Here is a 12,309-nt window from a genome sequence, read left to right on the forward strand (position 1 = left end):
AGGCATTTTTTTAGCCAAAAACAGTGTGATCGCTGTGATTGATGGTTCAGATTTGAACAGCCAATCAGTGATCGTGGATGGGGATGGCGATGCCACCCCCCTGAGATCAGGCAAAGGTCCCCTGTTGTAAGAAACAGCAGGGGGCATTATTTGAAAGCTGTTACTATGGCCACAGCAATCTAATGAATTTTAGGCCATACCATTACATCCCTGGTCGTTAAGTCACGTAAAAATAGGACAATGGTATAGCCCATGGCCTTGAAGGGGGTAAACCCCTAGCTAAGCTTTAGCAATCTCAAAAAGGCGCAGATGCCGGATGTCCACATTTTATATGCAGAGGGACATTTGACTTAGCCAATGACACAAGCCTTTGTGTCTGAACTTTGTGGATGTTTTCTGAACTGTGATTGGCTGCAGGAACATCCACAAATGAAATTTAAAAAGAAAAAAACATGTGTTGCTCCTCTGACCTCTCCCCACCCCCTCCCATCATTAAACACATTCCGCCATTCATCATACAGCACCATAATCCTATCCAAAAGCATAATATGTTATTAGAAAAGTATTTTGGAAACCAAACATAGCCAATAATAACCAGTTTTTCACAAAAATGCTCAAGTACACCAGCTCGAAGTGAATAGGGAAATGCTCTTACTGAATTTGAGATTGGGCAAATGTGAACCGAACAAGTTTGGTCATCTCTACCTTACACCACGTTTCCCAGAATGGTACATTCCGCTTATGGGGAGATGGTTACTGTTATTCCTCCTAATGCTTTTATGTTGTCTTTGGCTGTCACCACAAACAATATTAAGACTTTTCAGTCACCTTCATTATACTGGCCTCATGTTTGATGTACCCTTCTTTTTAGCGTAGTCAGATTCCCAGACTAACGCTTATTGAGGCTCCTTGTTATGCGTTGCCTGCAGCAGTAGGGCTCCCAGGCTGGCAGGTATCCAGTTATATTTCACTCATCTACTGCTCTTACTATCCTTAAATGTGTCTCGCAATTAAAGTCTATGAAGCTAATACTGCAGCCACCTGACTGGGACGGAGGAGAAAAGAAGTTTTAGCTGTTGCATGAGGTATGAGTGCTCCCAATAGACCCTGTGTGGTGCAAGGTCCATATCTGACTGGATACTGTGGGCTAATAAATGCCGCTGTCATGCGTTCTACCCATAATTTTGGGAAATATGGAGTCTCCAAGATAGGTTTTCAACTTTTATCTTGTCTGTAGTGGCAGGGATCTTAGAGCAACAGGCTTACTCCTGTCATTCATCCATCTACCCACCTCTTGATTTAAATGCTGGGCCATACCAGACTACAGTGCTAAAAAACTATGGGTACAGTGGGCCAATTGATGCCACTGTCCTGCGGTCTAACTGTAATTTTTGGTAATGTTGAGACTCCAAGATGAGTCTCCACTGTTGTGAATATCATAAGAGATGGTTGTTCCTGGGAGTCTTTCTCGGCTCCCTCTGGTGGCTAGTACTAGTACTGAGTCTGATTCTGCATCTGTCGCTCAGACATGTGTTGGAAATGATTGCTGTTTTAGGTTTTAGGGAGCCTATGGAGTCCAGCCTGGGCAGCATATAGGAAGGCAGTCTCTGTCAAACCTGTGCCAGTGATATTTGTTTCTGCTCCATGTTAACATGTCCTGAATTTGTCCTCCAGCCTTTAGGCTTTTGCCTTTCCCTGTAGGTTTTGTTTTGCCTTTTTTCAGCACCTTTTTGGATATTCCAGGAATGATTTCCAGTGTTTTTTTGTTCCTTTGCATCGGTTTTTGTTTCCATGTCATCCTGAGTCTGCAGCTATGCCTGATAAGTATTTTGTTCTCTTAGTCTGGGCTTGGTTAAGGCTGAATTTGCATTGAAGGGTGTTTCTGCTTAATACAGTCATATGAAAAAGTTTGGGCACCACTATTAATGTTAACCTTTTTTCTTTATAACAATTTGGGTTTTTGCAACAGCTATTTCAGTTTCATATATCTAATAACTGACGGACTCAGTAATATTTCTGGATTGAAATGAGGTTTATTGTACTAACAGAAAATGTGCAATTCGCTTTTAAGCAAAATTTGACCGGTGCAAAAGTATGGACAGCCTTATCAATTTCTTGATTTGAACACTCCTAACTACTTTTTACTGACTTACTAAAGCACTAAATTGGTTTTGTAACCTCATTGAGCTTTGAACTTCATAGGCAGGTGTATCCAATCATGAGAAAAGGTATTTAAGGTGGCCACTTGCAAGTTGTTCTCCTATTTGAATCTCCTATGAAGAGTGGCATCATGGGCTCCTCAAAACAACTCTCAAATGATCTGAAAACAAAGATTATTCAACATAGTTGTTCAAGGGAAGGATACAAAAAGTTGTCTCAGAGATTTAAACTGTCAGATTCCACTGTGAGGAACATAGTAAGGAAATGGAAGAATACAGGTACAGTTCTTGTTAAGCTCAGAAGTGGCAGGCCAAGAAAAATATCAGAAAGGCAGAGAAGAAGAATGGTGAAAACAGTCAAGGACAATCCACAGACCACCTCCAAAGACCTGCAGCATCATCTTGCTGCAGATGGTGTCAATGTGCATCGGTCAACAATACAGCGCAGTTTGCACAAGGAAAAGCTGTAAGGGAGAGTGATGCGAAAGAAGCCGTTTCTGCAAGCACGCCACAAACAGAGTCACCTGAGGTATGCAAAAGCACATTTGGATAAGCCAGTTTCATTTTGGAAGAAGGTCCTGTGGACTGATGAAACAAAGATTGAGTTGTTTGGTCATACAAAAAGGCGTTATGCATGGAGGCAAAAAAACCCGGCATTCCAAGAAAAGCACTTGCTACCCACAGTAAAATTTGGTGGAGGTTCCATCATGCTTTGGGGCTGTGTGGCCAATGCCGGCACCGGGAATCTTGTTAAAGTTGAGGGTCGCATGGATTCAACTCAGTATCAGCAGATTCTTGACAATAATGTGCAAGAATCAGTGACGAAGTTGAAGTTACGCAGGGGATGAATATTTCAGCAAGACAATGATCAAAAACACCGCTCCAAATCTACTCAGGCATTCATGCAGAGGAACAATTACAATGTTCTGGAATGGCCATCCCAGTCCCCAGACCTCAATATCATTGAACATCTGTGGGATGATTTAAAGCGTGCTGTCCATGCTCATCGACAATCAAACTTAACTGAACTGGAATTGTTTTGTAAACAGGAATGGTCAAATATACCTTCATCCAGGATCCAGGAACTCATTAGAAGCTACAGGAAGCGACTAGAAGCTGTTATTTTTGCAAAAGGAGGATCTACAAAATATTAATGTAACTTTTATGTTGAGGTGCCCATACTTTGGCACCTGTCAAATTTGGTTTAACTAAATGCGGATTGCACATTTTCTGTTAGTACAATAAACCTAATTTCAATCCAGAAATATTACGGAGTCCATCAGTTATTAGATATATGAAACTGAAATAGCTGTTGCAAAAACACAAATTGTTATAAAGAAAAAAGGTTAACATTAATAGGGGTGCCCAAATTTTTCATATGATTGTATATCTCTTTTTCTAGATTAGTGTTTGAGAATATTCCCTTTGTTTCTTGCAAGTGAATAAGTGCTCTTCCTGCATTATTTTTGTAGGGCGATTTGTTCCCAGCAAGAAAGGGAGTTTTTACTCCCTGTTTGATCAGGAGTTTTGTATTTTTGTATCTCATGTATTTTTGTAGTTATGATCTTTTCTATTATATTTGCATTTTCTATTTAAATGTATTTGCACAAGAGTTCCTGATATAGTGGGTGGAAAGATCGTGTGGTCTTTAAGGGAATTTTTGATTATCAGGTGTTGGTATTTTTCAGGGTTTTAACTGGCTGCAACCAGTAATCTATCCTATACTTTTGTATCTAGCTAGCAGGGCCTCACTTTGTTTATTTCTATATCTACCACCATCTGTGTGTTGTTTTTTCTTACATCACCGTTCTTATATTTTGGGGGCTTTGACTTTCCTTTGCGACTGCTCTGAGGCAAGTCAGGATTTCTCATTCCCTATTTGAGGTTAGTTAGTTCTCCGGCAGTGACAAGGCGTCTAGGTTTGTTAGGAACGCTCTACCGCTACTTCTAGTTGTGTTTGTGTAGTCAGTGGATTGCATCCAGCTAAGTTTCCAACTACTCTTGTGTATTATCATCAAACCTTTTTTATGGGATTTTTGCAAGATCTTTTGCAGTCTCCTGACCATAACACTCCATGTTGTATCTTGTGAATAGAACAAATCTCTAAAACACCATTTTTAGAAACATTGGCAAAAGAGTACCAAATCAAGGTCCCTTAAAAGCCAGCACAAACTCCATATTGAACATTCAACAAACAGGAGGACAAGGGAATTTTTGGATGCAAAATTAATTTATTATAGACAAAGGAGGGCAGGAACAGGGCAGGAACAGCGACAGAAAGGTATAAATGTTTATACAAAGATTTACACATAATGGCATCAAGCATAGAAAAAATGCAGAAAACCTTCTAGGAGATAGAGTGATCCCTTGTAGGCAAATTGTGAGATGAACTATCAAAAATGTAAAGTGCTACAGTGCAAGTAATTCATGCTACACATTCATCAAACAACATGCATAAGCAGGTTTCTGCATGGGCTATCCTATATGTGAGAGACTTAAAAGCCTGTCCTAAAAGGAGTCAGAGATATCACAAAGATGTTGCATACCTGTTTGAAAGGAAAAAGCAAGGAATCACCAGTGCCGCATGGGTGCCCAGAGTGAAGAAGATACCCCCTCAGCCCACTGACATGTGTTTCGCCAGGAGGGGGCAAGTACACCCCAACTCACGGCTTCATCAGGGAGGGTAAGAATGACGAAGCCTCCCTGATGAAGCCATGACACAATTTGACAGTGGGGGCCAGTGGGCATTGAGGGGGCGTGGACAACAGAAAAAGGGGGCGTGGCTAGCAGCATAGATGCCATAGAAGGCATCCAGAGAGTGTGATCAGCATCCAGAGGGGCCATGACTGGCAGCAAGAGGGGGCGTAACCGGCAGAGTGGGGGCATGGCAGCTGCTTATCACTGCACTGTGGGATACATAGCTCCCGGCAGTGAGAGCGGGGCTGAGGCATAAATTCATAGTTCAGACCCCGCCTCCAACTCTCAAAGATGGGCAGACCGGTCACAGGCAGTAGGCGAGCCAGATCCGGCCCGTGGGCCGCCCCTTGCCCAGGTCTGCTCTAGCCTGTCCATTACAGCCCGTCTGAATCTGTGGATCCAGGTGGCGTTGCATTATCTCTGACCCAAAAAAATAATGGATTCTTTCCATACTGTGTTAAATCAGGTGCACACCCTGTCTGGCCTTGTTCAAGGACTTGCACAGCAAGTGCAAGATCTCAAGTCTGCTCAAATTCAAGCCCCTGCAGCACCTACCTTAGCATGTCCAGAGTCCCATCAACTTCAAGGGAGCAGATCACGTTGGAGAGCCTGGATCTCAGAGGCAATCACTTCCAAAGCAGCAGCAGCACCTGAGTAAGCCCCAGGATATTCAATCAGGTGCCCAGGTACTCCCTGCAGACCCTATAAAGTTAATGTTACCTGTCCAATTGTCTCACTAGGGAAAAGCTTTGTGGCTGCAGGCCTTTGTTGATTGTGGCTCTGCAGCTAATTTCAAAGACTCTATTGTAGAAAAAGAGCTGGGTTTGCCTTTGCTAAGATTGAATGCTCCTATTAGAATTTCTGCCATTGATAGTACTTCTCTCACCCAGGGTGTGGTTAATTTTGTAAATCAGCAGGTTTCCATGCTTGCTGGTGCTTTGCATGTAGAATCTGTGCCATTTTTTGTTCTTGAAAACCTAATGTCAGCAGTGGTATTGGGCATGCCATGGCTGCGCAACATAACCCAGTCATAGACTGGCACCAGGGTGAAATTGTACTCTGGAGCCCTGAGTGTCAGGAGACATGTATGTCTTTATCTGTTAACCTGACTAGAGCTGAACCTATCTTCATACCTCATGCATTCAGGGATTTTGCTGAACTGTTTTCTGTATCTGAATCTGAAAAATTACCTCCGCACAGAGATTATGACTGCCCCATAGATTTGGTCCCCAATTCCCGACTCCCCAAGGGTAAAATGTATAATCTTTCTGGTCAGGAGCGTCAGGCCATGAAAGATTATATAGCAGACAGTCTACAGAGAGGGTTTATCAGACCATCCAGGTCACCAGTCGGCGCTGGATTCTTTTTCGTTAATAAAAAAGATGGTGGCCTCAGACCTTGTATTGACTACAGGGAACTTAATGCTATTACTGTAAAGAATCAGTACCCTCTGCCACACATCCCTGATCTCTTTAACCAGCTCATAGGAGCCCGTTGGTTTACCAAGCTGGATCTCAGGGGAGCATATAACCTAACCCGCATCAGAGAAGGAGATGAGTGGAAAACGGCATTTAACACTCCAGAGGGACACAATGAGTACCTGGTAATGCCTTTTGGGTTAAGTAATGCACCGGATGTCTTTCAGAACTTTGTTAATGACATTTTCAGAGATATTTGCGGTCAATATATGGTGTTCTATCTGGAGGACATCCTGACTTATTCTCCTGATGCTACGTCACATGTTCGCACTGTACTCTAGAGACTCAGGGAGAACTCTCTATTTGCTAAACATGAGAAATGTGTTTTTTTTTTTGAGGCAGAGGTTAATTTCCTGGGTTATATTTTGTCTGCACAAGGCTTCCGCATGGATCCCTCTAAGCTTCAACCGATTAAGGAGTGGGTGCAACCCAAGTCCCTGAAAGCCTTGCAGCGTTTCCTTAGGTTTGCTAATTATTATCGCAAATTTATTAGAGATTTTTCCAAAATGCCAAACCCCTCACCGATTTGACTAAAAAGGGGCTGATGTGGTTAATTGGAAGCCAGAGGCGATCCATACCTTCTCTAAATTAACACTAGAAGTCCCAGAGAGGGGTCATTTAACATTTCTACCTTTGGAACCCAGAGACGGGTCGAATGACCTGAAGGATTTTAGCTAACATCCTATAATATATATATATATATATAAATATATATATATATATATATATATATATGTAATACAGTCTTTTGTTCTGTAATTAAGGCCATTACTGTCGCACCACAGGAGGGTGTTGTTTTCCATTGAGTTTAGCCATTTAGTTTCTAGTTAGTTGTATTCAGTTTAGACTAAGGGTCATTTGACCCTCTTTTAGGACTTTCAGGGGGGAGCTCGAAATTTCTGGGACTTTTAGTGTTAAAAAAATGTTTTTCCTCAGACCCGATTCTGGTTCAGCCTGACCTTATGGGTCCGTTTATTATAGAAGTCGATGCATCTGAGGTTGGAGTGGGGGAGGTGCTATCACAAGGTACTCCATCTCTCACTCAGCTTCGTCCTTGTACCTTCTTTTCCCGCAAGTTTTCTCCCACCGAGAGAAATTATGACATTGGTAATCGAGAGCTGTTGGCAATTAAATAGGCCTTCGAGGAATGGAGCCACATCCTCGAAGGCGCCAAACATAAGGTCACAGTTATCACAGACCATAAGAATCTTACTTTTTTGTAATCTGGTAAGAGACTCAATCCTAGGCAAGCTAGGTGGGCATTGTTCTTCTCAAGATTTGATTTTGTGGTAACGTTCCGGCCTGGTACCAAGAACACCAGAGCTGATACACTTTCCCGTAGCTTCTGTCCCTCTCAGTCTGAAAACTCTGAACCAGTTCATATTTTAGCTAAATGCATTATTATGTCATCTGTTTCCTTAGATTTGATAGAAGAGGTCCATAATACCAAAGACCAAGCTCCTGAAACCACTCCTGACCATAAACTGTTTGTCGCCCCCTCACTTCACCTATGGCTACTCTAGGAATCCCACAATTCTGTACTTGCAGGTCACTCTGGTATAGGCAATACCCTCCGACCAGTAACCAGAAATTTTTGGTGGCCAACTGTAGCGAAAGATTAAGGAATATGTACTGGCTTGTGAACCTTGTGCTCGAGCCAGTAAGCCCTTGGACACATCTCTCCATGGACTTCATCACTGACCTTCCACCCTCAGAAGGGAAGACTTGTATCTGGGTAGTAGTGGATAGATTCAGCAAACAGTGTCATTTTGTTCCCCTGTCCGGATTACCTAATTCTGAAACTCTTAGCAACTTGTTTATTAGGCATATTGTGCAGTTACACGGGGTTCCGGAAAATATTGTTCCTGACCGAGGAACACTGTTCCTTTCGAAAGTCTGGAGGGCATTCTGTAAAAAGATCAATATAGAGTTATCTTTTTCATCTGCCTACCACCCAGAGACCAATGGTCAGACTGAACGTTCCAATCAAACCCTTGAACAATATCTCCGGTGTTATGTGTCTGACCGTTAGTCTGACTGGGTGGACTATCTGCCGCTAGCTGAGTTCGTCATTAATAATCATTATCAGGAATCCATCCAGACTACCCCCTTTTTATACAATTTAGGGTTGCATCCACGTTTTGGTTCTTTTTCTTCCACTGTGGTAGATACTCCTGAGGTTGAAATAACTGTGGACAAGCTGAAGGCTATCTGGTTGGAGGTGAGAGAGAACTTGAAGAAGGCAGAGGTTGGTCAAGCCTCTTCTGCTAATAAGAGACGTTCCAAGGGCCCTACCCTTGGAGTTGGGGACAAGGTATTATTGTCCACACGAAATATTAATCTCAAGGTCCCTTCTGCTAAGCTGAGTCCCAGATTTATTGGACCTTGCGAGATAATTGAGGTCATTAATCCCACAGCTTTCCGTCTGCAACTCCCCCCATCCTTTAAGCTATCAAATGTGTTCCACGAGTCCCTACTCAAGTTATAAAGTTTCCCCATTCACCCAGTCAGGCCCCCCCTCCTCCTGTTTTGGTTGAAGGTAACTTGGAGTATGAAGCACAGAGAATACTTGATTCCCATATTGTCAGAGGGGCGGTACAGTATTTGGTGCATTGGAGGAATTACGGCCCTGAGGAGAGGTCATGGGTCTCTGCGAGCGATATTCATGCTAAGGGTCTGGTCCAGCGGTTTCACCTCCAATTTCCTGGCAAGCCGGGTTTTGAGGGTCCGGAGGCCCCTCGTGGAGGGGGTGTACTGTTACGTCACCACCAGAGTCCGCTCCAGCGACTACTATTCTGATCGCCAGGCGACGCCGTGTTCCTGGCGTGGATGGTGCTGGTGATGGGAGAGGAGTCGATGCCAGCGGCGCCGGTGGGCGCAGGCTTGGCTCACCCACTGGGCTGGGTTTCCTTGGGATCTGCAGTTCCACTGCATATTCTGGTTCCTGTTCCGCCCTGTTCTGTTTTGTGATTCTGGTGTTCTGACTTCTGCTTATTTCCTGACTACCTCTCCTGCCTGCTGTTTATGTACCTCGCTGCCCGATTTGGATTTGACCTCTGCTACGTTTTCTGATTACGTCCTAGCCTAGCGATTCCGTCCCTGTTATGCAATTCCTGGTTTGGCCCTGCCTGACTACTCTCTCGGACTGCTGCCTTCCACAGGTAGTGATCTCCAGGGCCCTGTGTAACTCCAAATCCCTGTATAGGGGTTAAAGGGTTTAAGGGTTCTGGGGATCCTCCTTGCTTGGTGAAGTGGTTTCCCTCTAGCCTGTCCATTACAGCCCGTCTGAGTCTGTGGATCCAGGCAGGCGTTACACAGAGTTCTCAGAGCAACAGGCCTACGTCTGTCACTTATCCAATATTTCTTGTGTTAATGGCTGTGTTACAACAGTGTGGCTCCACTGTAAAACAGTTTTGAACTGTATTAATACATTTTGGACCCCCTAAAGGTGTTGTCTATGCCTGTTCTTTTCCCTCTCATTGAATTCAATGGGTTTGGCTAGGTTCATCGCACCATTCGGCAAAACATTCGGCAAACACAAGCTAGCGTGCAGAATCCGAACCAAATGTTGTCTGGTTCACTCATCTGTATTCATGGGTGTTAGCAGCGGGTAAATCAGCATGATGTCCACAGCGAGCAACAGAGAATGTTCATTTATTGAGAATTAAGAACATCCAGCTTACAACATGAAAATAAGATCAGTCTGGTTTCTGGGAGAGGGAGAGAGAAATCTGCTGTGACCTTCAGCTTCCAGCTCCACACTAGAAATGAACACACTGGGAGAAGAAGGAGGAACATCCTGTCTGTGAATGAGGACTTTTTTTTAACTTTGTTTACATCTGAACAATATGCATGCAGACATAAAATCACATCATATTAAACAAACAATAGTTGTTGCAATACATACAGATCAATATGCATTAGGCCAACACCCCCACTTAACAACTACTTATTCTGTTAGTCCCATAGTGGTTCTCAATCCTTGGAACCTAGGTCGTGGCAATGGCTTGGTCAAAATGTCAGTTATCATTTTATCTGTCTCACAATAAACAAACTGAATTATGCCACGATCTATCAAATCACGTAGATGATGATATCTGACGTCGATGTGCTTAGTTCTAGCACTGATCTTTTCACTGCAAGTTTAATGCATCCTTGGTTGTCCTCATATATCACCGTTGGCTGAGTTAACGGTTTACCAAGATCATTCATCAGTTGTCTTAGCCAAATGATCTCCTGACTTGCATAGGCTGCGGACACATACTCAACTTCTGTAGATGACAAAGCAACAGATACTTGTTTTCTACTAGACCAGGAGATTGAACTTTCTCCAAGTTTAAATACGTATCCGCGTGTGGATTTACGATCATGCGAATCACCAGCCCAATCTGCGTCAGCATAGCCGGTGAGTTTTAGATTTTCTGCTGCAGATAATTTTAAATTTACACCTTGTGTCTCTTTTAAATATCGGAGAACTCTTTTAACGGCATTCCAGTCCTTTTGGCGCGGTTTCTCCACATACCTGCACAGTATTCCAACTGCTGTTGTAATATCTGGTCGAGTCATAGTCGATATGTATAGAAGTGCCCCCACTGCCTGTCGATATTTCTCATTATTAGGCAACAGGTGATCTTCTTCCATTTTCAGGTAGGATGGGGTGCAATGTTAGTCCGCCTCCACGTGGTTCACCCTGGGTAACGCTAAAGGACTAACAATCTTGATAACCAAACAATCAAATTATATCTAGATTTCCTGGTCAGTATATCTTCAGGTAGGATGATTCCATTGGCATTGATACACCTTTTGGTTTCTTTCATTCCAAACTAATTCAAAATTGAATTAATTTTTGCACTTTGATTTAGAAGAAAACTTCCATCTTCCTCTCTCTGGATATGGATTTCTAGATTATATGTCACATTTCCAAGGTCTTTTGTTTCAAAATTCTGGTTCAAAATTTCTGTAATTTTCCCAATTTCAGCTTCTTTTTGATGAACTACAATTACATCGTCCACATATAAGAGAATATACATCCACTTTCCATCTGTATATCTCGTATATAAGCATGGATCCGCTTGACCTCTTTTAAATCCTTCTTCTAACAAGACTTTGTTCATTTTGGTGTTCCATGCTCTTGATGATTGCTTAAGACCATAAAGAGATTTTTGTAGTTTGCAAACAAGATTCTGTTCACCTTCCTTTATATAACCTTCAGGTTGAGTCATGTGTAAGTCCTCCTCAATGTCACCATTTAAAAATGCAGTTTTGATATCCAAATGTCTGACAAACATCTTTTGTACAGCAGCTACGGCCATCGAGGCTCTAAATGTTGTCTGCTTGGTGACTGGGGAAAAAGTAGCATCATAGTCTTCGCCATATTTTTGAGAATATCCTTTTGCGACCAACCTCGCTTTAAATCTGTGGACTTTACCTTCAGAGTCATATTTGGTTTTAAATACCCACTTGCACTTGATTGCCTTTTTACCCTGTGGTAACTCAGTGAGTTTCCAAGTTTGAAGTTGATGAAGCGAGTTCATTTCTTCATTAGCGGCATTGATCCACTTTGTTCTTTCATGGGCAGGTAGTTTTTGCATTTCATCCCATGACTGTGGCTCTGACAATCTTGACAATGTAGGATAGACTTTTAGCTGGTATTCCTTTGTTTGATCTTGACGATCATCTGATTTCAGGTTCACTAAGGCTTTTTGTTGTTCCTTCAGTGGTTGAAGAATCTAGCCAGACTTCTATATTCTCCCTTTCGTTGTTTTGTAATTGTGACTGAGATTGTTGTTGTTGCTTCATCTGGACTACTAGCATAATGTCATAAAACTTGGGTGACACGAAGTTTTCATCAATCACTACATCTTTGCTTATTGTGACCTTGTTTGTCTCTGGGTGTAGAATTCTATAACCTTTCTGGGTTTCACTGTAGCCTACCAGGATGCCTTCCTTAGCGTGAGATTCCCACTTAGTTCGTT

General features: G+C 42.7%; 1 protein-coding gene across 1 annotated transcript; it reads right to left on the reverse strand.

Annotated features, from left to right (window-relative positions):
• Positions 1-10,345: 10,345 nt before the first annotated feature.
• Positions 10,346-10,975, reverse strand: LOC142289713 (uncharacterized). The gene has a single exon (XM_075333635.1). The coding sequence runs from the start codon at positions 10,973-10,975 to the stop codon at positions 10,409-10,411; it is 567 nt and encodes a 188-aa protein (XP_075189750.1). The 3' UTR covers positions 10,346-10,408.
• Between the last annotated feature and the right edge of the window lie 1,334 nt (positions 10,976-12,309).

Source organism: Anomaloglossus baeobatrachus, chromosome 2 (genome assembly GCF_048569485.1).
Source record: "Anomaloglossus baeobatrachus isolate aAnoBae1 chromosome 2, aAnoBae1.hap1, whole genome shotgun sequence".
In the NCBI taxonomy this organism is placed as follows: Eukaryota; Metazoa; Chordata; class Amphibia; order Anura; family Aromobatidae; genus Anomaloglossus; species Anomaloglossus baeobatrachus.